General features: G+C 52.7%; 1 protein-coding gene across 7 annotated transcripts; it reads right to left on the bottom strand.

Moving 5' to 3' along the window:
• Positions 1-509: 509 nt before the first annotated feature.
• UBN1 (ubinuclein 1) lies at positions 510-26,524 on the bottom strand. 7 transcript variants are annotated; one of them, XM_040079611.1, is made up of 18 exons: positions 26,474-26,524; positions 25,556-25,971; positions 23,963-24,049; positions 22,995-23,090; positions 22,321-22,455; positions 21,778-21,881; positions 20,250-20,688; positions 17,131-17,201; positions 15,039-15,168; positions 14,787-14,905; positions 14,213-14,335; positions 13,215-13,358; positions 10,472-10,522; positions 9,347-9,389; positions 7,862-9,088; positions 6,273-6,525; positions 5,882-5,971; positions 510-2,928 (listed from the first exon to the last, which is right to left on the bottom strand). In XM_040079611.1, the coding sequence occupies exons 2-18, from the start codon at positions 25,793-25,795 to the stop codon at positions 2,876-2,878; spliced, it is 3,405 nt and encodes a 1,134-aa protein (XP_039935545.1). In that variant the 5' UTR covers positions 25,796-25,971; positions 26,474-26,524; the 3' UTR covers positions 510-2,875. The 7 variants fall into 7 exon arrangements, 2 of the variants coding, with proteins under 2 accessions (XP_039935545.1, XP_039935548.1); XM_040079614.1 differs by lacking the exon at positions 5,882-5,971; XR_009208350.1 differs by having other exon boundaries at positions 2,872-2,928; positions 5,882-6,525; positions 15,039-15,087.
• Positions 26,525-27,771: the final 1,247 nt, after the last annotated feature.

Here is a 27,771-nt window from a genome sequence, read left to right on the forward strand (position 1 = left end):
GAAGTGCACTAAAGCACGGGACTGACTGCAGGTGCAGGAGAGCAGTGGATTACACCGGGATGGTACCAGAGCCCACTCACTTCCTTTTTCCCAATTTTCAGCTAATACCCAAACCCCGGGGAGCTCTGATGGCCACAAAGGCAGTCATAAGCACTCCCTGCTTACCCCTCCTGGCTCTGGGGATTAACGCCAGTATTTCATCTTTGTGAATGAAGGGATCAGGGAGGATCACAGTGGTGCTCCGCGGTCTGAGACCCACGTGTCCTTTCCAGCAGAGGCCAACTTCAAGCAACAGCAGGAGCACAGGGAATGAGAGGAAACAATCCTACTCCTGCAACAGCTGTGACACAGCTGGCATTCACCCACCACGTAGGAGACTTTACAAGAATCAAAAATTCATTACTCATTCGAGACACAGTTACAGATACAGATGAGTATCCAAGCTGCAACAGAAATTATTGGAAACAAAGTCAGGGAACTAGAGGGAAGGAGATGGGGGGAAAAAAACGTTTTGGAAAGTTTGAAACAATTTATTGAGTTGTTCTGTACAAGATTAACAGTTTTCATACCACCCCCACCATCTTCAGCAAGACAGTGCCAACACACATAAAAAAAATAGAATAGTAAACCGCAGCTCTTACACCCAAAAGGAACCGCCATCCCCAGGTAAGTGCCAAGGGAGCCTATCCCTCCCCATTCCATCCTGGAAGCGCTGCAAGTTGCCTCGCCAAGGCAGAGGTGCCAGCCTGGCTCCCCATCAGCTGCTCTGCGTGGGCCTGCTTTGCTGCCACTCTGCTCCACACCACTCACTCACTCACTATAGCACGTAAAGAAAAAATATCCCACAGAATTCCCACCACATAAACATTTCCCTGAGGCAAGAGGCTTCGCTAAATTCCTAGAAGGAGGGCATTCTGCTCCGGCCACGCACACGGGGGCTTCCCAGCAGAAGCATTCAAGTGAAAGCAAAAGAGGGAGGAGAACCAGTACCTCGAGTCACTCGCTGGGAGCCCCTATCCTGCCAGGTGTCCCAAGATTTCAGCTCCCAGGGAAGGTGAAGGTGCCAAGCACCCCTCAGGATGAGGCCTTCAACAGGAACCACGCGACATCCACTGCTCAGAGTCCACCGAGACATGCTGTGCTGCGCTCTACCCACACGAGGTCCGTCTTTGGCTCTTTTGCTACGACCTAGGTATTTTCTGTAAACAGACTTGAAATCTGAGCTGTATCCATTAATTCGAAATACACTGATCTTGGGCAGCCATGTATCAGCTCAAATTGAAAACAGTCTTTCTCAGAGCTTAACAAAAACCAGAGGAAACTAAAGCAGACATTTGCTGGTATCCTGGGGTCAGCAACCTTCCCAGAAGCTCAAGGAGGAAGCTACAAGGTTTTCCTTGGAATACCAGCAAATCCTACGTGGATCAGTGCTACCACTGCACAACTGGGATGTGGCTGTGGGGGCCTGAGAGAAGACAGACTGGGCAGAGCAGGAAACCAAACCTCAGAAAGCTCAGATGGAGCCTCAGCCTGCCCTTAGCCTGAATGGCTGCACAGGGGGAGTATTTAGCTCTAAAAGTTAAAAAAAATGAACAAGAAAAGACACCCCCCCTGTTGTAGATGGTCCCTGTCCCTGCAGCTGTGCTGAGCACACGATCCTGGTGCAGGTACCATTGAGGAGAGCAGCGTTCTTCTCTGGGATTCATGTGACAGGTCGTGACCTTGGTTCATCTCGCTCATTCCCTCTGCCCACCAAGTTGATCCTAATTCACAACCCTAGGAAAGAATGGCTTTAGGGGAGGGCCTGGAACCCGCCTGCACGTACTGGGATGAGAACTGGTGCTCCTGCTGGATTTGGGACTGTGCTCAGTCACCAGGTCACCACTGAAGTCCAGACAGTGCAGCTTTTTTTTTTTTTTTTTTTCTTTTCTGATGTGCAACCATAAAAAGCTCTATTAAATAAACCAGAATACATTTTAAATACAGGATGATTAAAAAAGGGTCGAGGAGCACACAAAATAGGGCTGAAATGTGTGTCACTAGTCCATTCTTGCTCCACCATAAAAGGCACTGGAATTATGTCTTCTGATCCATGTGACATGCTGAGAAGTGTCCCATTCAATCCAATGCACTCGATGGCAATGAGAATAAAACTGAGCAGGAATAAAAGCATCCCTTTGGAGGGAAAAAAAATCCACAAACTCAAAAGAAGTAGCATTCTAAAAGTCGATGACTGCATCTAAAAATGTCTTTATTCTCTAAAGAGTCTTCCTTCTCCTCCAGAGGGGAACATCAGGTGGTTCCTCAGATTCACCACACAGGAAAAATTAAATCCTCCAACGAAGTGTAGCACAGTTTTATAGTACAATTGGAAAGTTACTCAAACGTCTTCAAGAAAGCACTGGCAGTGCTAGAATTATCCAAGTAAATCCAAAGCAGAAGAAAGAAGCACCTTTCATACCCTCCACAGGGAGACCGAGGAGGTAACTGGACTTGGAGGTACTTGGCAGCTACAGACACAGGTGGGTGGGAATCCACTGCAGGACCACCCGAGCCTCCCTGCGAGTTCCAGCTCCTGCCAGTGCCAGGGAATGCAGGAAGGGCAGCAGCAATAAAACAGTGCTACTAAAGGCTCCTCTCATCAGGACATGGCTCAAGGTGGCCCCACGTGTGGGGCTCAGCTCTGAAAGCCTCTGAGCAGACGCCCCAACGAGTTCCTCGTCGCAGTTCAGTCTCTCCAGTTGTCGTAAAAAAAAAAAAGAAATAGAGAAAAAAAGAGAAAAAGAAATCAAAAGACACGGCTGGTATCCAAAGTCCATGACCTGTTCCTCTGGGTTTTATCCTATGGGTGCTGGAGCTCCCCTCCTTGCAGGTGTCACAACTTGCGCTGCTGTGCATTGGACCCTTTGCCATGAAGCTGAGAAGCATCTGAAAGAAAATAAAACCAGCTGGGAAGGGGCTGCAGCACCAGCCCGTGGAGGGTGAGCAGCTGGGACAGCCAAGCCTCTGCACAGAGGGAAAGACCTACTCTTCCTTCCCAGCACCAAGGAATGAGGAAGAGGATGTGCTTGGAGACATCTCCCCACCGGGAGCAGCCCTGCCTCTGAGGAAGGGACGAGGGAAGCACTGAGGGTCCCCTGTGGGCTCCCAGCAGAAGCCCCACGGCACAATTCCAGCTGCCAGGGAACTCCTTAGGCTGTGCCCTTGTCCAAATCCACCCTGGAATCCCAAAATCCATGGTGTGGTTGCCTTGCATCTCAGGTGGTTGGAAGTAACCTGTTGCACATTTCTGCTGTTGTAATCACAGAGGTTGGAAAAGACCTCCAAGACCACGGAGTCCAACCTGTGGCCCATCCCCAGCTTGTTCCCAGCCCAGAGCACTGAGTGCCATGCCCAGGCCTTCCTTGGACACCTCCAGGGATGGGGACTCCAAACTTCCCTGGGCAGCCCCTGCCAATGCCTGGCCACCATTTCCATGGAGAAACTCCTGCTGATGCCCAAACCAAACTTCCCCTGGCACAGCCTCAGGCTGTTTCCTCTTGTCCCGTCACTGGCTGTGTGGGAGAAGAGGCCAACCCCTCACCTACAAACTTCTTTCAGGTAGGGCTTTAGGTGCTTTATTAATTGTTTTTTAAAATATTTAATGAGGTGCTTTTTAAATGAAGGCTTTAGGTGCCCACTGATAGCAACAGGATCCATAGGGATCTCACCACTGATGGAACAGAAAGGAATGGATGTGGAGGAAAAGAGAAAATGCACTGAAGAGGAAAAAAGGAAGGAAGTTTAAGGAGGCAAAAGTTTTCCAGGAACAATTCAAACTACTTCAGACTGTGATGAACACGTGGGAGTACCGAGACGTGCAGCTAAGCAGCAGTGGCACCCAGCAGTGCAGCAATGCAGCAGCAGCCTCTCCTCCAGGCCAAGAACAGCTCCTTGCATGCAAGAACTCAGCCCAGCACAACCCATTTCCACATTCCCAGCACAAAGCACCTCCACCAGCAACGGCAGCACCGACAGCACCGACCACACACAGGCAAGCACTGGATGCTCTTTGCTCAGAGGCTTTTGGTTGAACATGGACATTAAAGCACTCTTATTTAAGGCACCAACATTCCCTCGCATTTGCAGCAACCTCCCAGGCACCGGGCAGCGTTCAGACACAGCAATGCAGCTGTGGGCAGATGTTGGCACAGCCGAACACAGCCTGTGCCACAAAACACAGGAATTCATTTTAAGGTTATGGGGGTCACTTAAATATCTGCTGTGTTCTTCTACAAAACACCAGAATTGGGAATGTGCCAGGAGATGGCAGCACCAGGCTCCACCTCCAATCCTTAGGGGAAAACACCAAGTGAGAAAGCAGGTCCTGGCTGAAGCTGTATCCGTGGTCAGTTTTCCTTCACTTATTCCCAGAGGTATTTTGTTTTCTGGCCCTACATCCTGCTGAAGAGTCCATCTTCTGTTGCAAGCCCTGTGAACAACAGTGAAGTGATCACTCTGAACTCCCACAACTAAAGGGACAAAGAGCTGCTCCTCAGTGACATGGAATGCATTCCACAAGCCATGTTCAAGGCGCACTCCAGCCTCATTCCAGGAGGTGTGATTGACAAACAGGAGGGATGAGTCTGTCACGCCAGCGATCACTTCTAGGACCTTCTTCAGCTCTACCACACCAGCATGGCACAACCCACCTCAAACTGCAGCAAAGGAAGCAAACCCAACCAATTCTTGGCATCTTCACAAGTGCACAACGCACTCTTCTTTCTTCAGCAAACAAGCACCGTGCTCAGCTGTCAAGGGTGTTTTATTCCATGACTCCTCCGGGAGGCTCCATGGTTATCCATGCACACAGCCACAGGAGCAGCCTAGCAATCCCAAATCAGGCTCACTTAGCCCAGGAAGGCCATCCCAACAGGAGCAGGTACTAAGATAATGGCACTGAACTGCACTGAAGTGCTAAAGAACACGCCTGAGAAAGCACAAACAGGAGCCACCAGGGCAGCTCCCTGAAGCAGGTAAGTGTGATCTGCTGGCACTGAATTTTAATTTTCCTTACTTCTCTCCTCCTTTGGAAAACCCTTGTTTCATGCATCACTTCTGCAGGCACCAAACTGGGGCAGGAACGGGCTTAACTGCCAAATCCTCTCGTTGTGAGCAGCAAGGGGAGCAATCTGCATTCACACTACAAACTCGTCGTGAAGGAGGCGCTGGCAATTAACGCAGTGCACAGACACAAGACAGTCTGGTCTGACACACTTTATGTAGGTCACCAGGAACAAAACTCCACAGAGCTGGAATATTCATTCCAGGGCAGTCCTAGCAGGCTGTGCACAAAGAGGCACAGCTTTCATCGAGGCAGGATAATTCCGAGTATCTCCAGGAACCAAGACTTGCTGTAAGCACTGAGGGCTCATCATTCAAGAAATCACAGAATCCCTGAATGGTTTGATTGGAAAAGACCTTAAAGCTCATCCCATTCCACTCCCTGACAGGGGCAGGGACACATTCCACTGTCCCAGGCTGCTCCAAGCCTGGCCTTGGACACTTCCAGGGATCCAGGAGCAGCCACAGCTGCTCTGGGCAATCTGTGCCAGGGCCTGCCCACCCTCACAGCCAAGAATTTCTTCCTAATCATGGAATGATTTGGGTTGGATGGGACCTTTAAGCCCATCCTGTTCCATGCCCTGCCATGGGCAGGGACACCTTCCACCAGACCAGGATGCTCCCAGCCCCTCACTCTGTACTTCAGCAAGGCTTTAGTGACAAGCACACAGCTGGAAAACATGGACAACCCCCTTGGCTCCAGCCCTGAAGGAAGGATCTGCTGAGATAGAGGGAGACTCACGAGGTAGAAGACAAACACGAGTGTCTGACAAGTTACCTGGCAAACTCTGTGGTAAATGAGTGGACAGGGCAGAGTGTGGGAGTGGCGCTGCATGGTGGGGGCTGGAGTGCAAACCAGCCAGAAGACCTAGAGAGAAAAACAAAGAGAGGACAGGGAAAAAAGGAACAAATACACATTCCAAGACAGAAATGAGCAGAGGAGCTGCAGCTGTTAGCAGATGTCGGGTTCCAGTTATTGGCACTTCTGGGTGAGCTCTAGGGATGTGCCCAGGGTTCTCCAAATGCAGCTGCCGGAGACACAAAAGCAGGGAGCGCGGCGTGAAGCAGCAGCCAGAGAGACGGGCTGGTGTGCAATGGCCGGCCCAGCAGAGCACTGATGTTCTGTGTGACAGCACAAGTGACACACGGGTGACCAGCAGGATACTCACTGTGCCCGAGGCCATGGTGGAACGTTCCCGGAGCAGGTCCCGTAACTATTGCATCCTTGGAAACTCCTGCTTTTGGGGAGGAGTCGGAACTGAAGGAGATGACATGGAGAGGGAAAGAATGAAGAGGAGAGATAATACCTAACGGGGTGGAGCTCAGGGCAGCTGGCAGCTTTGGGTTGTTGGACTTGTAGGATGGAGCCAGCACACTTAAGGAGGAAGAACTCGTTAGCAGCACAGCTCCACTAGTTCCTTTCTGCAAAGCAATGGAGAAGGTCAGTCAGGAGAGGGAGAACCAAGGCACAGCATCATTCGTTCTCACAGATCTGCGAACACGGAATGTTCGAGAATTCCCCCTTGGAAAAAGCACCCTCCCAGCCAGGGCCCAAGAGATGCCAACGCTTGTGGCCATCTGCAGATGGACATTGGCGAGCCAGCTCTTCTGAATGGGGCCACACTGGATTTGCCTCCATGACTCCCTTGCTCTGGAATTGTGCCTCCATTAGACAGAGGAAAGTGTATGCATTCCAGGGGTGTCCTTCCTGCTCAAATATGGCAGCACACACTGCTGACAACTGCAGGCACCAAGCTCTGACACCCAAGGCACCCCGGCATGTTATTTAGGATCCCTCTCATGGAGACAGGCACCAGGAGTGCTTCCCAGCTCTCCACCTCAGGAACACACAAGCTTTCCATTTAAATACACTCCTTGTATTTCCCAGCTCTTTCCATGGGGCACAGAGGAAGGCAGGGATGAGCAGCCAACAACTAATGGATACAACATTAGGAACTTTTTTGCTATAGATAAAAATTAAGCCCCTTATACCATTAAGTAACACAATATTGCAATAACACAAGTCTGTACTGACAACCCAGAAGTCCTTCCTGTAATGTTCTATCCCAACAAATACTGGGAAAATTTCTTCACAGAAAGGGTGTTCAGGCACTGGCACAGCTGCCCAGGGCAGTGGTGGAGTCACCATCCCTGGAGGGATTTAAAAGTGGATGTGGCACTTGGGGACACGGGTTAGAGGTGGCTTTGGCAGTGCCAGGGGAATGGTTGGACTCCGTGATCTTAGAGGGCTTTTCCAACCTGAATCATTCCATGGTTCTATAACCACAGGTTATTTATTCTATGGGCCAGCCATGACAAAAGTGGCAATAATACTAAAATGACTTGGAATAATTTAAAGAAGGGTAAGTTTGTAGATGTGATTAATAACAAATTCATTATTATGTTTTCAGTATGCAATGAATTCTATCTCTTGTGATAAATTACCTTACTTCATTTCCTCTTAATCCAAATGAGAGCCCCTACTGTCCCCTTAACTCACAGAGCCAGGGCAGGACCACGACACAGCCTGAGCAAAAACTGCCCTTTGGAAGGCAGCACGGTATTCAGCTTAGAGGTTATTTAAGCTGAAAACGAAAGCTGGAATTCTGGAGGGCAAGCCCAGGGTAAAGGCCACAACTTTCTAGTCTAGAGCAGCTGAAATCCAGACAGCTGCTCAAGAACTTCAGCAACCGCCTTTGAATTGCCCCCTTTAGGGCAGCTGTGCGCAGGGCAGCAGCTCCCAGCACCGGCCCCTTACCGGCACAGAGGTAGAGGCTGCGGTGCTGCTGACCACCGCCGGCTTCAGGGACGAGGTCAGCAACTTGGCCACGCCCTGGGTGCCCCCGCTGGAATCTCCGTTGGAGCCTCCGGGAGGTGCCACCAACGTCAGCTTCTGGGAAACGGGAGGTTTCTTCACGGAGGCGCCGGAGGCCGGGCGGCTGGAGGCCGAGCCCGGGGAAGGGGCTGGAACGCTGGGGAGCAAAGTCCCAGAGGAGCTGCCCTGGTTGGCAGGAGCTCCAGAGGAGGAGCTGCTGGAAGAAGCCCCGTGCTTGGAGAGGGACCCAGCAACGAAAGGCGATTTGTAAGATTGTCCTGAAGAGCCGGAGCCGCTCGAGTGCTTCCCGGCGTAGCTGAGAGATGAGGAGGACAAGCCTTGGCTCTTGTGGGAGCTGCCGGAGTTTTGGGTGCTGCTTGGGGCCGTGGAGGAATGGAAGCTCTGAGCTTTGGTTGAGGACTTGACCTGCTGGAGGAGGGAGCGCTGGGGCAGAGGAGCGGAGGACTTGGGATTCTGCAGTTTGACAAAGGGAGCTGGGGAGGTGAAGGTTTTCTGGAGCTGAGCACCAGGGTGGAACACCTTCACCTGAGAGCCCGGCACCGGCGCCGAGGCCGGGGCGCCGTGGCCTGGCCTGACCAGGCTGTGGTGCTTCTGTTTAGCCTGGTGGGCATCAGGAAGGATTTTGCCGGGGGAAGCTTGGCAGGAATGCTCTTTGTAATTAGAGTTCTCCGTCTTCTTGTCTTGAGAAGACTGGCCCAAGGCCAGGGCCTGCTCAGCTAGGAAGTTCAGAGGAGACTGGAGGGAACCAGAGGAGGATGCAGGGGAAGGGGTGGGCTTTGGAAATGTCCTCTTCTCCTCGGAGGATGCGAGAGTTGGGATCTTCTCTGGTGGAGCTTTTGGAGCTGCAGGAAGAGTGAAGTCAGGGCTCCCTGCCGCCCTGCTGTTCAGCACAGCCAGTTCCTTGGACACTGCCTCCAGGGAGGAGGTGGGGTTGTGAATCAAGTCCTCGTCCAAGGAGTCATCCTTGAAGGTGGCAGGAGCAGCGGTGCTGCTGGCAGCCTGGGCTGTCCCAAGGGACAAGAGTTCCCTGGTTTGGGCACTGATGCCCAGGGCTCCTCCCTGCGGCTCTGAGGACATCGCCAAGGTGCTGCTTGAGTGCAGGGAAGAGACAGACACCGCCAGCTTCTTGTCTGGCTTGCAGGAAGGGTCCTGGAACAACATCACAGGAGAAGGCACAGTCAGAGAGAGAGACAGGGTTTATTGCTGAAAAGGGGAGGGAAGGTTCACATCTAAATGGGATGCCACTGCCATCAATTTTAGCTGCTGTTCCAGCTGGTTTTTTCCAAGCCAAATACTGAGCAGAGCCATTTCACAGCAGCTGACACAAAGCTCAAACACAGGGCTCAGCGTGGCAGTCACTTGACTTTTGGCACATACCAACCATGAGAACCAGAAAAGAGAACTCACCTTCACTTTCACCTTAGTAGAAGCTATAACCTTCTTCTTCGCCCTGTTTGGAGGAAGACAAGAGAAACACGGCTCAGTGACTGGCCCCAGGGAAGAGCCAGCTGGGGAGGACACCTGGGCCCTGCTAGTGATGATCCACTGAGTCTCTGCAGGGAACAGACGCAGCATCTCAGGTTGCTAGGATTCAAACACACATGACATTTGGTTGCTGCTCTTGGAAGCCCCCACTCCCCCACAGGGAGTCGAGCAGAGTCCTGGGATGGCAGCAGAGCAGTGAAACACCCACACACACATCCTGCAGCAGCTGCAGGACCCCGCTGCTGCCCCCCTACAGCAACGCCCAGAGAGAAGCTGCACAGAGACTGCTCTGCAGAAGCTACACTTTTCTTTTGGGTTCCCAGAAGAAGCCAAGGATGCAAAAGCATCTGCCAAACTCCCAGAGACTAGATCTGGTCAGATGCAATCTCTGGTACAAGACAACCCCGAGCTGCTGGGTGGTGTAGCTGAGGGAAGGATGACCCTGCACCCTGTTCCACTTCCCCTCACTCATCCAGCGCCAAGAACAGGAGGGACTGACTGCCAGACTGACACTAGCCTAAATCCATGTCCTCATCTATTATCAACCACCAGGCAAGATCCACAAGACCCTCTGGATTAAAGCCCCTGCACAGCTGGATTCTGATGGCTCTTGGTTTGCCACCCACCAGCCTGTTGCACCCACCTTCACCAGTCTGAGCTCATTGTGACGCTCCTTGAAGCAGGCAACAAGAACGAGGGAATCCAGAATGCAGTAAGGACCAACTGACCAGGCTGCAGTAATCACGCTCCACTTTACCTCCCTGAGCCTCCCAGGCCCAGCACAGAGGCCTGACTCCAGGCTGTTGAAATGGAGGCAACCTGGCTTGAATGTTCTTATTTCTGAGCTTACTGAAGGCTAAAGCACCTCAGGAAAGTGTTGGGAGATGTCACACACAAGCAGCTGCTCTCCCTAGACCTCCCCAAGAGAAGCAGCGCTGATCTGTGTGGGGGGAGCCAAGCAAGCTCAGGTGCTCCTGCATGATCCCCCCAGGCCCCAGGGAACGGAGATCACCAGTTTTCACTCCAAAGCAATGCTGTGATACTCACAGGACTGATGTGAGGTGTCCGTGTACACGCCTGCTCTCCTTAAACAGTGTCCTAAGAAGGGAAGAGAGCAATGAGAGGTGACATCCAGCAAGACCCAGTAGAGCAGCTGGGATCACTGGAGACAGAGCTGCACAGTACAGCGGGGACTTAGTGAAACTGAAACCACAGAGAGCAAACAAATATTCAGCCCTATTCCAGGAAGATCGTCCTGAGCTGCCCCACACCGTTCTCTCTCTGGGGAGCGATGCCTGTGTGCACTGGAAAGGCCATTAAGGCAGTGGTTGGACAGTGCCTAAGGAAAAAGCTCTGCCAGCTTAAAAAGCCATCTGGAGAGGCAGGATCATCATCCAGGGCCTCCCTGCCCTGATCATCCAAGAGCTCTTCAGCTTCCAGGGAGAAAGCTCCCTTCGTGTACACCACAACCCTTTCTGGAAGGACTGACTGAGCACAGCCAATAGACTGAGCTTCCTCCACAGCCCTGCACCACCGAGGGCAGACCAGAGTCTCCCACAAACACTCTCTGACCCAAACCTGCTGCCACTCAGCTGCCCTCTTACATGTCAGGGAGGAGTTATAAACATTCCTTCAGTACTGGCACATGGAATGTGATTCCTGGCTGCTACTAACAGACTTTTGTCATCATTTTTCTCTTAAAAAGCAAGCTTATGTTAACCTAACATTCTGTTAATCGTCTCTTAGTGTTAATGGAGGGAACAGACTCATGGCAGGGCCTCTCTACCTCGTCCATGAAATTGCTGCTCTGTCCACCTTCAAGTTCCTCTCACAGACGAACTTCTGGGATCATGATGACATTGAATCAAGCTGACTTATCCATAAAATTGTTACAGTTTTCCTAGAGCCACCAATCCCTCCCCGTGGCTGTCACTCTACGCTCTGTCTTTAAACCACCAAGTCAGAGAATATCTTCAGTGGGATGGGACCCAGAAAGATCAAGTCCAGCTCCAAGTCCCAGCAGGAGAAACCATTGTCCTTGAGCCATTGGAAAGCAGGCAGGAAATCCACTTTAACTGAGGCTTTACTTACTGTACTTAATTCCACTGGAAGTGCCTCCTACACTGAGTCTTGTGTGAACACCTGAATGCCCAACAACAGTTTCACCACCAAACTTGAAGATTTTAATTCCCTTTTATTCAAAGTTGTTAAAACTTGGCAAGCTGAGATCCTCAGGCTGGGTATATCTTCACGAACTAAGCAGGAATCTTCCCCCACCTCCCAATGCCATCCTCCAGCTCCTGCACCACCACACTACAACCACGCTCGGCTCTGAGCTTCCTGTGCACGTGCAACTGCAACAAGCAGCCGTGGGGTTTTCCAAGTGGATCTGTGATGTGCCACTCATACTTACTCCTCTTAGGAACTGCTACCTACGTCTCCCTTTATGCCCCAGCACCCAGAAGGCAAATTCAGCAGAGAAGATAGCATTGCCCAGCTGGCGAAATGCAGAGACAGATCATGGAACAGCTTGGCAAGGAAGGAACCTTAAAGATTCCAGAAGTAATACTGCAGAGTTGTCCTTTCTTTAAAAGTACTGAGCAAAACAAAGCAGGCCAGAAGGTGATGACAGTCCCAGCAGAGAGACTCTGCTATTTCTGTGGCTCTCTGCCACTGCCAGCTGGAGGGCAGGGATGATGGAGAGGGGAGAAGAGCAGGAAACAGCAGCGAGGGTACAGAAACCACACCAAATTCTACTGACTCTAATAAGCTCCTTCAGCTTTTCTACTTTGCCTTCTTTTGGGAATATTGCAGAGAAGACTTCCTAAAGTGTCTGAAAAATGTTTCCTTTGTGACTATAAAGTGATCTTTTGCAACACAGAGCCAAGAAAGCCCAGACTGGCCCGTGGGCCTGACCTCCACCTGCCAGTGGCACCTGTCTGACACCAACACGGCACCAAGGCCACTCAGCACTGCCACTTACAGCCCTGGCTGCACTCAGGAAGCTGTGAGCTGAAAAGGGACAGAGGGAGGCGGGAGAATATGCTGGAAGGCAGGGCTGCCACTCACAGGGACCTTCCCAGGCTGGAGAAAGGGACGAACACAAACCTTGTGAAGCTCAGTGAAATCCAGCACCAAGTCCTGCGGCTGGGATGGAACAACCCTGGGCAGCAGCCCTGCAGGAAAGGACCTGGGGGCCCTGGGGGGAAAGCTGAAGGGAAGCCACTGCTGCAAAGGTGTCTTGCTGAGAGCAAACCATCCCCTGCTCAGCACCTGGGAGGACACATCTGGACAGATGCAGTTTCAGGGTCCCCACAGTACAAGAGCGATGCCAACAAACTGGAGACATCCTGAGGAACAGGGACACATGACGGCCAAGGAGAGGTGGAGGGAACTGGGTTTGCTCAGCCTGGAAAAGGAGAAGCCACAGGAGAAGTCTAATGGCAGTTTTGCACTACCTAAAGAGTGGTGGGGACAGCAAAAAGATGGAGCCGGGCCTTTCTCAAAGGTTCACAGTGAAAAACAAAAGCAGGGAATATTCAGTTCAATTGCAGCAAGGGGAATTCTTATTGGAAATAAGGAGAAAAGATTTCATGAAGAGTGATCAAGTACTAGAACAGGACCCCAGAGATGCTGTGGGAATCTCCATTCTTGGGAATTACCAAAATTCCCCAAGCCAAAGGCCTGACCACCCTGATCTAACTCTGAAGCCAGCCATTCCCTGAGCAAGGGCAGAACTATCGACCTTCCCAGGTCCCTTGGGACAAAGAATCCCTTGATTCTTGCTCACCTGGCCTGCATCCAGCCTTTTGGCCAAAGGGGCTTCACCTCTCCTTCTAGGAAGGTCTTCACATAATCCTCTAGAGACTGAGCCTTATTCTTGTCAAGGGCATAACCATCCAACTTAATCTTCACCAAGTGGCAAAGCAGCTCCCTGAGGAACAGGAAGAATCCAGATACAGTTATGCAGATTGACCTTTCCCACTTGGAGATCATTCTCTTTATCCAGGTTGGATCAATACGCCAAGACACACCTGGCTCTTGCCAATACAACCCTGCGCTGCCTCCTCAGGAAAGGGGAAGGGAAAGGCACAGTCTTTGCTCTGTGTGTGCACACACGGATACACCAGGGAAAAAAGTCTCGTTATCCCTTCCCAGTGTGATCTCCTGAAACAGCTGAGACAGCAAACCGGTGCCAGAGCCACCGGCACCAGGAACAACCACAGAACCGAACCTCTCAGCAAGGAGAAGGCGGGAGGCAGAGCTGGCTATGGATCACGGATCAGCAGCACAAATTGATTTGTTCCAGAGTAAGAAGAAGACAGCAAGACTGATTTTTCCTTTTACCCTTTGTCACTCTCCCCCTGTTCCCAGCACTCCCTTCTCTGTCAGCCCCCCGAGTGCCAGGGGCAGCAAAACCCAACAGCTTCAACTGCTTCCACAACCAGAACCGGGGCGTGTCGAGAGCCTGGGCTGTAGGATGTCAGCAATTCAGCTGAATCCCTTCTGTTCCCAAAGATCTGACTCTCTCTTTTGGACTCTGCACAGAGGCCTCTCAGCACTTCTCTCAGGGTTAGCCTGGGCCTGAAATCAGCTTCAGGGTGAGATGTAACAAATGCAGTAATGGCTTCCATGAATAGCACTGTGTGCCACGAACCCCCAAGCTGACTGTTCCTACAGGTGAGCAGCACTGCTCTGTAAACAAGACACACACACCAAAATCCTTCACTGCCAACTGCAAGGAGTAAGACAGGTCATGAGTTTGCTTAATATCTGAGTTATTCAAACCTGATTTCATCATTCCACTGGAATTTCTTCCGTGGGCCCGTGACGCGCTTCCCTCCCTTTTCTTCGTCCTCATCATCATCGGAACAAACTCGCTGCTCTTTGTCTTTTTCCTCTTCCAGCATCCTAAAATGGAGACAGAAAATGTGGAAGTGATTGTCCTGCAGGTTCAAGGGGAGGATTAAGCGTATCTGAACGGCACTGGACAGAGGTCTCAATATCAGCAATCTCTGGCTTAGGGTGCAAGCTGAGCTATGAGCTCAAGGTTAAGAAATCTCCCAATATTTTGTAATACAGGTGATGGGACTAATCCAGCCTGAATGTTCCCAGGCTGCCCTGCTCCCAGGGACGTGCCTGCACACGCAAAACCCCCCAGCCGAGCTCTGGCCCCATCAGTGCTGCTGTAGCTGGCATCTCTGCAGACAGCACAAGGAGCACACACGGCTTAATTAGGGCAATCAATGCCCATCGGCAAATTTAGCCTACCAAACAGAAAGAGGCGGCAAACTTCAGGAGAGCAGCCTCCAGGCCTGCTGGGAAAAGCTACAGACGGGGAACGAACAAACGAGGAACTTACTTGGCAAACTTGGCCTGAGTATGGGCTTGGCATTCCTCCTGGTACCGGGCCACCTGCTCTGGCATGGCCCTTCCAATGGCTTCCTTCAGCTTCTGCAGAGGCTCCTTCAGTCGGCCACCCTGGAGCGAGCACAGAACAGCCTGAGCTCCGCGCGGCCGGGACACCAAACTCCCGCCGGTCCCAGCCCCGCCCCAGCCACGGAGGGCACGCCGTGTGCGGGGACAACAGGCCCGTGCTGGCCACCGCCCTCACCTGCTCGTAGAGGTACAGCCTGCGGGCTCGCTTCAGCAGGGTGTCCTTGCTGCAGGGGAAGAAGGCGGCCAGGTGAGCGTAGACCCCCGAGCGCACCTGGCTGCTCAGCTCCCGCGTCTGCAGCTCGATGCTGCGGGGACAAACACGGCGTTAGCCGGGGCTGGAAGGGATCCCCGAGCACCCAGGGCCACTCTGGAGGCAGGGACAGAGGGACAAAGGACAGGGCAAACAGCGTGGAGGTCCTTTGGGTTCTGGAATCGAGAGATTTTATCCCAAGCGATGCTTTGAATCTGGTCTGGGATAGTTAGAGAAGGAGCAAATGGAAGTCAGCAGTCTCATCTGCTCTGCAGCTCTCCCTGGGAGCTGCACGCAGGAGGGTCAGGCAGTCAGATGGGAAGGGCACATGGGATATGTCAGATGCTGTGGCAGTGGAATTCAGGACAATATAAAATCAAACTTTATCCCTTGGGTTTCAACTTCCAGGTGAGTAGATGAGAGGGATCAGCATGTGCCAAGCCCACCTAAACACTTCAACAGTAATTTGGAGCCTGGCTTTTTAAGCCACCTTTCGGCGTCAGAAGGTGTAAAAAACACAAGTGATTCATCATCACCATCATTAAAGGCACAGAATGCTTTGAATTGGAAGGGACCTTAAAGCCCATCTAGTGCCACCCCCTGCCATGGGCAGGGACGCCTTCCTCTAGCCCAGGCTGCTCCAATCCCCAATGTCCAACCTGGCCTTGGGCACTGCCAGGGATCCAGGGGCAGCCACAGCTGCTCTGGGCACCCTGTGCCAGGGCCTGCCCACCCTCCCAGGGAACAATTCCTGCCCAATCTCCCATCCAGCCCTGCCCTCTGGCACTGGAAGCCATTCCCTGTGTCCTGTCCCTCCAGCCCTTGTCCCCAGTCCCTCTGCAGCTCTCCTGGAGCCCCTTTAGGCCCTGGCAGGGGCTCGGAGCTCTCCCTGGAGCCTTCTCCTCTCCAGGTGAGCACCCCCAGCTCTCCCAGCCTGGCTCCAGCCCCTGGAGCATCTCCTTGGGCTCCTCTGGACTCTCTCCAGCAGCTCCACGTCCTGCTGCTGTCGGCCCCAGGGCTGGAGGCAGTTCTGCAGGTGGGCTCTCACCTGAGGGGGCAGAGGGGCAGAATCCCCCCTCCTGCTGCCCACGCTGGGGCTCAGCCCAGCACAGGGGCGTTTCTGGGTGCTCACAGTGGGGAGCAGATCCAGCCTCTCACCCACCAACACCCCAAATCCTTCTCCCACAGCTGCTCACAGGGAGTTCTTCTCCCACTCTGTATTCATGCCTGGGGTTGCCCTGATCCAAATTGTACAAATCTGTCTAAATCTGCTCTGAATGAGGCTGAAGTGATCAGTTTGACACCAAGCAAGGACTGTTTGTGCAGCCAGCACTGGAATGCTGGAAGGTGGTAATCAGCCCTGGAAATGAGAGGGAAACAGAGTCCCAAACCTCCCCTTGGCAGCTCCCTGCAAGTGCCCGGATAAATCTTAATGAAATTAAAGCCTGGGTGTCAGTATTACTGCACTGATCACAAAGCCCTGTGCACTCATCAGCCCTCTCCAGGCTCTGGCAGAAGAATGAAGCCATTATCTGCAGCTGCCTGAGCAACACTGGCACTCTGTAATTTGGGGCCTCAAAACACAGAGCAGGAATGGAATTCCTCCAGTTTTTGCAGAGAACCACTTGAACACAGCAGCCTCATCCCAGTTACAAACAATTCCACCTAGCACCTAAGTTAAGCATCAAAAACGTACCTGACATCTCTCACGGAAAGAGATTTACTGGTCATGCATCAAGCTAAACTCACAGGCCAAGTGACCAAATTTAGGCACTTAAATATCAGGCAGCATCTTGAGAACAGGAGGCCTGGATGCAACCCCTCCAACATTCTCCACCTCATCATATTTCAGCTGAAAGCCATTTCTAGGAGACCTACATGTTATTCTGGGCATGTTCTATCTGGAAGACATGTACAAGCACAGCTCCACAATTCCTGCTGAACCTGCTCCTGAATTTACCAGAGATGCTCTGCCTAAAGCTCTCCTTTCCCACACCTCTCTGCTGGCAGCACTTACTCCAGTATGATGTTGTTGATGTCCTGAGTGAAGAATCTCTGCTTGCCTTCTCCCTCGGCAGCTCTGGCAGCCTGGAAGTCAGGAAACAACACAAATCATCAGCAGCTCACAGCTGGCACAAGCAGCCAGCTGTCATTGAAACCACCACAGAACTACTGCAAAACAAGGCACAGTTTTAGGCCATAAACCCTGTCACAGCAGAAGTGAGGTGGTGCCCTGTCCTCTCACACCTCCCCAGATCAAGTCCAACCCTGCCTGACCTGGTAACACCATGTCCTGCACCCCTGGTGACCTTCCCAGTCTGGATTCTCCTCTCCAGAGGCACTGGAGTTGCCATTCTGGAGTGAAGATTCCTCTCTTTTGTGGGACAAAGGAGGTGGCCTGGTGGCTTCTTTGGCAAACTTGCCATGGGGCACAACAACAGCTTCAGGGCATGGTTTTAACTTCTCAGTAGATTGAGGAATATGAGCACAGAGCTCGTCCCTGGACCAGGAAAGCTCATCCTAATCACATCTAAGGAAGGGTGAAGAGATTTATCACCAGGTTTTCTAGATCAATCTGTAAACTAAGCCAAGACACCAAGAGATAAGAGTCTCAGTCACAGGGGATGTGCTATTCCCAGTCAACACCATGGAAACAAAAAAAGAGTCCTGTTCAGGAAGCTTCCTGAGCTATGACTGCAGCTCACAAAGCGCTGCCCAAAAACATCACACCCATGAAAAATATGTCCAGCAGGAAAATAATTCCAAGAGATGAATGAGATAGTAGCAAATTGCCAAGAGCTTTCAGCTTTTTCTGAGTGGGGATATAAACAAAGCCGGGATTTGGCACGAGGCACAACGAGTCAGTGATTCCTTGCACGGAAAAGGAGACCAGGAGAGGATTTTGAAACCCCATGATTTACCATTCCAAAGTTGAGGCAGGCAAGCAATTAATTTATGCCCAGAGGGTGAACATTCCTCCCTGCCAGCAGCAGGTGATATCAAAGGAGAAGGCTCAATGCTAAAGAGAATCCTCAACAGGAAAATTACTTAGGAAGGAGAGGGTTAAAGTCAAAGCAGTTCGAGTAGAAGAGGAAATGCCTGGAGGCTCCGTTTAACTCAGGAGATGCTCCCACCTCTGGGATGAAGAGACTTGGCTCTCAGACTGAAGTACAGCACCTCTTCATGCCCACCTGAGTTCATGTCCCACAGTCCTAACTGACCCAGAGGTTTCAGTTTGTTTATTTTCTTACCATCCACAATCCAGCAACGAGAGACACAGCAGCAGGAAAATCTAAGCAGGAAAATCAGTGGGGACTCTGCTATTAAACTGTTTCACAACACCATAACAATTCCTATCATGGAATTTCCAAAATATTCTCCTTTCACTCAGATAGAGTCAGAAACAGCTGTTTTGGCGCTTTCTGAAACACAAACACCTACTAAGAGCCCATTATTTTTATCAGCTGTGGCAATACTTGCCTCAGTTCCTCCTCCCCTCCCATCTGCTCACCCCTACTGCACAACTCAGCAGAACAGTTCTCTAAGAGCAGCTTATCTTTAGTAACAGGAGTTACTCAGCATCTCTTACTTAAGTAAGAGGTGCTCTAAACTGAAGTGCCCCAGGAGGCAGAACCACCACAGAGCTCCAAGTGCATGTTTATGACTGAAAATCAACGTTTAAAACCATACCAGCAGCAGGAACAAAACCTCCCAGCACTTGGTGACAGCCCTCACACCACAAGGCTGAAAGCACTCTGACATGCCAGGAGGGGATCCCTGAGCAGCACCCAGTGTTTTCCTTCTCCAAAGCAGACTGGAGCTTCCCAAAGCACATCACATTTTGGAGAAGATGGGTGAGTCCCCCAGGAGTCCAGCTGCAGGAGGAGCTACTGGTGAAAACACACAGGATCATCCTTCTAGACATTAATATATTCCACTCCCTAAGTGGCACCCTAACAATGAGATGTTAAAAATGGCTAAAGGACTCAAATTGCCAAATTGGTGCAGCTCCACCAGTACCCAAGGATCTGCCTGTGACATGGAAATGACTCTAGCAAATCCTCAAGCCCCACCTACAGGGCTTTCCAGGCCTTCTCCCAGTGCAGAACTGTGACAGTGCTTTGCAGCTGCACCCCCTTATTTTACACACAGGACACTGTGCACCCCTTCACGGCCCTGACCAGCACAGCACATTACAAATACTGTGGTGGAATTTGTCCTTGCCATGGTTTAACCCCAGCCTGCAACTCAGCCCCACACAGTTGCTTGCTGCCTCATCCAGGTGGGATGGGGCAGGAAATCATGAGGGTAAAAGCGAGAAAACTCATGAGATAAGGCAGTGTGACAGGGAAAGCAAAAGCCATGCAAGCAAAGCAAAACAAGGAATTCATTCCCCACTTCCCATGGACAGACAAGTGTTCAGCCATCCCCAGGACAGCAGGGTTCCATCACATGTTATATGTTGTTCCTTGGGAAAACAAATGCCATCACTCCAAACATCCCCCTCTTCCCTCTTCCCCCAGCTTTATACACTGAGCACGACCCCTCCGTGGTTTGGGATATCCCTGCTGGGATCAGCTGTCCTGGCTGTGTCCCCTCCCAGCTCCTGGTGCCCCCCAGGCCCCGTGCTGGCAGTGTGGGGTGAGGAGCAGCTAAGGCCTTGGCACTGGGTGAGCACAGCCTGCTCAGCAATAACAGAAACATCCCTAGGTTACCAGTTCTCCTTACAGCACAATCCAAAACAGCCCCAAAACAGCCACTGTGGGGAAAACCTCCTCTATCCCAACCCAACCCAGCCCTCCAGCCTCAGTAATTCACGTTTCAGTTCATTCACATCAAACTGACTTTGGAAATTACTTCTTGCATCAGGTCCATACTTTGCCAAGAGGGGCAAAGAAGGAATCCTGATCAGGAGTGATCTCGAGGGTACATTCAGTAGCTAACAAGGACATCACCTGACACCTGGACCTTCAAGAAAATGACTTCGAGGAAACCGGGCGACACAAATGCGTGACCCCAGCGGATCTGAGATTCCCCCTCCGGAACGCGCTCTGTCCCCGGGTGCTGCCACGCACCCCCGGCACAGCCGCACCCCTGCAGCACCCAGCAGCCCCCTGCCCCCAGGAGCTGCCGTACCTGGGCCAGCTCCTTGATGCGTTTCTCCAGGGGGGCCGGCAGCCCCTCGGGGAGCGACGGCGGCTGCTTGAACTCCTGCTCCACGGCGGTGCCCGCGGGGTCGCTGCCGTCCTCCGCCTCGGGGAAGGGGCTGCCCTCCGGGGACTCGCTGAGCAGGCGCTCCAGGTCCAGCTCGCTCAAGGAGTCCATGGCTGTGGCTGCCTGCAGCAGGTCACTGTCGCTGGCGTGGCCGAAGAGGGACAGCAGAGGGTCGGCCACGGCCTCTGCCTCCCTTGGGGCCGCAGCATCTGCTGGGGAAGGAGTCACGGCTTTCTGCTCTTCGTCTTTTCTCTTCTGAGCATCCTTCTCCTTCTGAAACTTCTTCAGCATCTCCTTGACGCTGAGAGCTCCCGAGTATTTCTTCTTCTTCTTCTCCTTACTTGCATTTAATGCTGTGAAGCTGCAGACAAAGCGTAGAGGGGGAAAGGGAACTGAATACAAGATCAAGGAGCAGAGAGGGTCCCTTCCCCACCCAGCTCACTTCAGGCACAACTCCCTGGAAAGTCTTGACCCCTTAACCAATTATACCAGGAAAAAAGTATTCTACAGCTTCTAAAAGCCTAAAGGTTCTGGCAGTTCATCTCACTGCAGAGAGGTGCTGGAGCTTGAAGCACCTCCACAGAGCTCTGCTTTCATTTAGTTACATGATATTACCGTTATTCCAGCAAGGAAGGTTAGGAAATGCACAGTTAGTACCGAGGAACCGAGGCAGGACAGAGTTAGTGTGAAGCTTTCTGCTGTGTTAAAACCAAAGAGCAAACTGCTTTCCTGGCTCGCTTTGAAGGAATCACACGCTGATGATACCACGTCAGACACGTGGGTTGCATGAAGCAGATCCAAAGCAGGAAAACATAAATTACCAAAAGCAGATCCGTGCAGGAAAAAATAAATTACAAAGAACAGTTAAAGGAAGAAGGAAAAAACTAGGAGGAAAACATAGGAAATGAGTGAAAAACAACAGATATAGATACTGAAAGAGACAGGCCAGGCAGACCAAAGCAAGGACAGAGCTACAGCACAAGATGACTCAGAACAAAAAGAAAAAACAGTCCATTTTACAGCCCAAAAGCTATAAAAGAGCTGAGCACTCATCCAAGAAATACTTTGGGCAGGAGTACAAAGGACTGCCCAGAAAGAGCAGTAACACAGCCTGCCTTGTAACCTCTCCCTCCCTGCCAGCCCGACACTCGTACAACCCTGAGCCTTTCCCAAACTTCATCCCAACAGTTGTTACCTTTCTCTCTACTCTCCATATCTGTTCCCACAGAGCTCCAAAAACACCACTCCTGCAGCCAGCTGTGCCCCTCTTTGCTCACACACTGCTGCTGGGGAGCTGTGCTCCTTCCCTGATCATCCCTTTCCCACTTTGGCAGCAACAGGGTTTTCCTGCTGGTGTTTGCAATGTGCACTCGAGCCACCCCAGACTGCAGCCACCTGGAACCCTGAAACAAGGTGCTGAGCAGCAAGAATCCCCTCCTCCCCGCCTTACCCAGCTTTTGGAAACTTGGACTTCTTTGATTTCTTTTCCTTGTCGTAAGAATCATCCTTCTTCTTCTTCTTTATTTTTTCACCCCCATCTTTCAACTTCCGCTTCTGCAGAGGGTTAAAAACGAGTCCCCATCAGAGTTTCCCACGTTACCTGCACTCCCAGAGCCCTTTTGGGACTCTCCCAGGAATGTGAAAACACGGGACTCATTAACCCACCGCCCCATGTCCTTCACCAGGGTTCTGGCACATGTTGCCTTCAGCATCTGACAGCACCCCCATAATGCTGTGACTTCCAGGGTGACAGGGAGCTGCTGTCACCTCTGCTCTGCAAACCAGGTAACCCCACCAGAGTCTTATGTCTTATCCATGCCACACATGCTTCATTTTACTAAGAAATTTTAGGATACAATGGGATTTCAAGCGTTTATCCCTGTTCTGTCCACACCAAGACACGAATCTCTCCCACCCTGGATGTTAACACGCTTTCATGCAGCAAGCTCTGAGCTGTAACAGAGGGAATAATTGAGAAAGCTGCCTTGCTGACCTTGGGACACTTCTTCTTCTTCTCTTTGACATAGTCATCCTCAGACTCAGAGGCCTGCCGGAACTGCAGCGTTCCTGAGTTGATGTAAAACCCTCCGTACTTCGTCGTGAGAGAGGCAGGAACCAGCTCATCGTACTGGAAATAACAGACAACAGTTTATTGGCACTGGGAGCTTGGGTACTTCATTCCATAGCTCAGCTGCTTGGAGGATGCAGTGAGATTCATGGAATCACAAAATATGCTGAGTTGGAAGGGACCCATCAGGACTGAGTCCAACTCCTGGGCCTGCACAGACACCCCAACAATCCCAACCTGTGCCTGAGAGCTTTGTCCAAGTGCTTCTTCAGCTCACACAGGCCTGGTGTTGTGGCTGCTTCCCTTAGAAAGCTGCTCCAGTGCCTGACTATGCCCTGGGGGAAGAATCTTTTCCTGATGTCCCACCTAAAGCTCCCTGGCTCAGTTCCAGCCGTTTCCCCAAGTCCTGTCCCTGGTCACGAGACTGAGGAGATTGTGCTGCCCCAGGAACACACTGCAATGCCTACCAGCATCTCCTGCCACGCAGCTGCCCCAGGAGCTGTCACTCCCTGGCCCTGGCCCCCTCCTGGCTCAGCCCCAGGGCAGGCTCAGCCTCCCAGGCAGCCACCTCCAGCCACTCTCACACCCCCAGCACTCACAGCTTCCGAGTTGTCGATGAAGGAGTCGGACTCGTCATAGCCATACCCCATATCAATCAAATCCTGAATCCGGTCCTTCCTGCGCCTCTTGCCACCCTGAAGGAGGAAACATGGACACTGTGATCACTTTTCTTTCCCAGTAGCACAGAGATGCCCTGACACAGGACAGCGACACTGGCTCCAGGACAGGAAAGCTACAGCAGAACTAAACCAGGGCTGGCTCCCGTCACACTGCACTCCCAGGGTGTGGTAAATCCAGTTTTAAGCCTTGTCATACAGAAACAAAACAGTGCAGCCAAATGAAAAACTGCCAGCCACACTCCACGCTGAACTGGGTCTGCATGCCCTCAACATTCCTGCCAGGGATCTCTTCCATGGGGCTTGCTCTTCCCTAAGTGCTCCAGTGGGTATGGACTCAGTACTACAGACATCAAAGACATGGGGAGCGTGTCAGGGTGACCCATGGCCAAATCTGTACCACAAAACAACACACAACTTGCCACCCCAAAGTGCCAAAGGGTATAAAAACCAGAGTGGTTCTATTGCCAACCACAGAAATAATGCAAAAGGAAGAACAGAAAGGAACAGGTAAGACAGATCCGTGCAGCAGTGTCCTGAGGGCAGTGGATTCATCACAGCCCACATCCCAACCTGCCACAGCAACGAGGCCTAGAAAATAACTTTTGCTTAAGGAAATTCAATTTTATCAATCACAGTGAGTGATTTGCCGCTCACTTTAGTTCATGTCATTTGCTTTAATCAGACTCATCTGATTTAAGAATGAATCTGAACTATTTTTGCAAGCCCTGAGACAGAAAAAGAACATAAAAACCAGCACGTGGTAGCCAGGATAAAGGACTGGGGGAGAACAGGAACTCAAGAGCCAGTGAGCATTAAAAGCACTGCCTGAGAGCTGAACAGCACTGCCCAGCCCAAAGAATGACACAGTTTAAAGAAGGAACACTTACATATTTTTCTTCAAACTTCCTAGCAAGAGCCTCCACTTTATGCCTTTCCCTTTCCTCATCATTGAAGGGATCAGCCAGGTCTTTCTTCTGCAGAAACAAAAGGGGTAAAACTATGTCAGTCAGTCCCATCACACTGCCACCAAAACCCGGGAATTAAATCCATCCTGACTGGACAGAGGCTTAGATAAATCAACCTTTAGGACAGTGAGGATCAACATCATCAGCAGTGACATGGACAGTGGGACCGGGGCACTCTCAGCATGTCTGGAGATGCCACCCAGCTGTGAGGTGTGGCTGACACCCCTGAGGGACAGGAGGCCTTCCAGAGGGACCTGGACAGGCTGGAGAGCTGGGACCATGGGAACCTCACAAGGGTGAACAAAGCTGGTGCTGCACCTGGAACCTGCAGGATCAACCCAGGCTGGGCAGAGAAGTAATGGAGAGCAGCCCTGGGGGAAGGATTTGGGGTGTTGGTGGGTGACAGCTGGCCATGCCCTGGCTGCCCCCTCAGGTGAGAGCCCACCTGCAGAGCTGCCTCCAGCCCTGGGGCCAACAGCAGCAGGACGTGGAGCTGCTGGAGAGAGTCCAGAGGAGCCCAAGGAGATGCTCCAAGGGCTGGAGCCAGGCTGGCAGAGCTGGGGGTGCTCACCTGGAGAGGAGAAGGCTCCAGGGAGAGCTCAGAGCTCCTGCCAGGGCCTAAAGGGGCTCCAGGAGAGCTGCAGAGGGACTGGGGACAAGGGCTGGAGGGACAGGACACAGGGAATGGCTTCCACTGCCAGAGGGCAGGGCTGGGTGGGAGATTGGGCAGGAATTGTTCCCTGGGAGGGTGGGCAGGGCCTGGCACAGGGTGCCCAGAGCAGCTGTGGCTGCCCCTGGATCCCTGGCAGTGCCCAAGGCCAGGCTGGATGGGGCTTGGAGCAGCCTGGGATGGTGGAAGGTGTCCCTGCACATGGCAGGGAGTGGAACAGGATGGGCTTTAAGGCCCTTTCCAAACCCAACTATGCTGGGATTCTGAGAGTGTCTCTATGGTTTGGGTGCTCTCCCAGCTAGTTTTGGACCTGCCTCTACTTCTCCCAACCCTCAAAAAAAAACCGCACAAAAATTAAGTGGCATAAATTATCAACTGACTGCTAACAGCAGTCCCTTCCCTTCCCTGAAGGGAAACAGTAAAAGGAATAGAATACAGTTTCTTTTCATAGACAAACACTCCTAACTCAAAGTTTAGATGCTACAGGAGTTTTCATTCATGTCTCTTTTGGTAAACAGCTCCTTATCACTGCCAGCTGCCCAGGTACCAAAACTCACTTTAGATCCAGCCATTCCCAACTAAACAAGAATCACATCCCCTGCCACCAGCACAACACCCCGCAACACCAAATTCCAGCCAGGGCAAAGGAGTGGCGCAGTGTGGCCTGACAACCAGAACCCCAGTCTGTGTCAGTTCTCCTGCCTGCAGGATGTTCACCCACCCTCCTCCCACCCTGCAGCACCTCACAGCAAACACAGACCCAACTCACACAACAGCGATGCTGAGACAGCCCTCGAGACCTTCAGCTACAACACAGGCTCCCCCAGGCCCCCAGGGACACTCACCTTGTCACCTGAAGAACCCCCTTTTACTTTCCCTCGACAGCTCTTGAGGAGATCTGGGTAGAAGAACTCCGGGCAGCGTTTGTGGTCCGGCTCGAAGAGGGTCAGAGTGATGCGCACGGCCGCGGCCGCCGGCTCGGGCTCCGGGGGCTGCTCTCCATCCTCCTTCCGAGACCTCTTCAGGAAGCTGCTGCTCAGTGGCCCGTGCAGAGTGGTGAACGAAACCCTGTGGGGCTCTGTCATGGCTCTGGCCAAGTCTTACCAGGCCTCACGGCATCGTTCCCATCGCCTTAGGAAAGATCTGTCGGGCTGCACTGATGGATCTCACCAAGGATAACCGAGGATGCTGGCAGCAGAATTAGTGCTTTGCTTTTGGAGTTTTCTCGGGAAGTGACAAAAGGCCGTGCTGTGAGCGCTTGCTGCAATCATTAGAGAGAAGAAAGAAAGAAAGAATCAATCCTTGTACCAGTCTTCTCTCTGACATTGGAAGTTCCCCACTATCCCTCCAGTCCATTGCAAGCCTCTCTCCTCACAACACACCGTTCCATTTGTAAGGGCTAAAGGAAATCCAGCTGCCGGGGAAAGAAAACGAGCCCGCCTGACTCACTTAGACACGGCTCAGGAGCCCTGGGCTCAAACACCGGGCTAGGCTGCACCTCTCGGGGCCGGGGCTGCACCTCCCGGGCCAGGGCTGCGCTCCAGCTGCCTGATCTCCCGCTGCACGGAGGCCCGGACAACTGTCCCTGGGGCAGCGGACCCTGAGGGGCTGGGCGGGACTGGGGGGCTGAGCGGGGCCCAGGGCTGAGCGGGGCCCGCAGTGGCAGCGCCGCCGGAGGGAGCGCGGCCCGCGGGGCTGAGGGGAGGCCCGAGGCGGTGGTGCCGGTGGTACCGGCGGTGCCGGGCCCGCCCGCCCTCACTCACCGCCGGCGGGACGCAGCCGCCGCCGTTCCGGGCCCGCTCCGGCCCCGCGCCCGCGTCACGTGGGCGGTGCTGCCCTCGCGCCGGGCCGCGCGCGCAGCGACCAATCGGCGGCCGCTCCAACGGCCACGCCTCACACCGCGGCCAATCAGCGAGCGCCGCCGCCGCCACACCTCGCGGGAACGGCTCGTTGTCGGCTGCCCCTCACCACGTGACGGAGGCGGGCCAATCCCCGCCACCGGCACCGCCCCTTCCCGGCGGACCGCGCGCGGCGGCGGGAGGGGCGGCAAGATGGCCGCGGCCCCTGAGGGAGCGGCGGAGGTCCGGCGGAGAGAGGCTGCCCGCGTCCTCTTCACTCTGCAAGCAGTCTGTGGTGCAGCCTCATAAGAATCAGTGGCGTGAGGCCTCCAGGAAGCTGCGTTCGTCCTGCCCCTCGTGTCCCTTAAACAAGCTCAGGTTTCTTCCATGCATGGAATGAAATGCAACTTAGGGAATGTGTGTAACGATAAGGGGCAACAGAGTAATCTAATATATCTAAACAGTGGCTCGTGTGGATAAGGCTGCAGGCCTGTTCTGGAAGACCTTGACTGGAGATGACAAACTCCCTGTTCAGGACTGGCTGCTCCAGCTGGATGGACACGATGGGATCCATCCCAGGGCACTGACAGAGCTGACTGATGTCATCGTGGGACCTCTCCATTATTTTTCAGGGTTTCGGGAGTCTGGACAGGTCTCTGATGAGTGTCAGGTGATAAATATCCCGGTTCTCAAGCAGACTTAAGGAAGAGAACCCTGCACTTCAGTGTCTGTTCAAATCCTGGCGGTTGTTTAGGGAGTTGCTGAAAAGCCCTTGAGTGACAATGCAGTCAGCAGTCACAGCCAGTGTGGGTTCACAGGGGGAAGGTCCTGCTTAATTCCCATTTGTGAGAAGCTCAGGCACAGGTTGCCCAGAGGCACAGAACTGTTCAGGCTGGAAGGGACCAGTGGCTCATCCAGCCCCACCTGCCTGCTCAGGGCACAGGGCTGTGTCCAGACAGAGGAACAGACACTCCACTCCCTCTCTGGGCAGCCTGTTCCAGCATATAAGAAAGTTTTCATGGTGTTCATTTGGAACTTCCTGGGCTGTCTCTGCCCGTTCCTCTGGTGCCTTTGCCAGGCCCTCGGAGCAGAGCCTGGGCCCTGCTCTGCCCCTCCCTGCACACAGGGACACCCAGGGCTGAGGGCCCCTCTCAGCTGGGGCTCCTCTCCAGGCTGAACAACCCCAGCTCCCTCAGCTTTTCCTCACAGGGAGATGCTCCAGG

This window comes from Hirundo rustica, chromosome 15, assembly GCF_015227805.2.
Source record: "Hirundo rustica isolate bHirRus1 chromosome 15, bHirRus1.pri.v3, whole genome shotgun sequence".
Lineage (NCBI taxonomy): Eukaryota > Metazoa > Chordata > Aves > Passeriformes > Hirundinidae > Hirundo > Hirundo rustica.

Excerpts from the sequence above, each read along its gene's own strand:
- UBN1 (XM_040079611.1), bottom strand. The coding sequence starts at position 25,795 with ATGACAGAGCCCCACAGGGTTTCGTTCACCACTCTGCACGGGCCACTG. Across the intron at positions 23,091-23,962 it reads GGAAGTTTGAAGAAAAATAT|GGTGGCAAGAGGCGCAGGAA; the intron begins GTAAGTGTTCCT and ends TTCCTCCTTCAG. Across the intron at positions 9,089-9,346 it reads CTACTAAGGTGAAAGTGAAG|GACCCTTCCTGCAAGCCAGA; the intron begins GTGAGTTCTCTT and ends ATGTTGTTCCAG.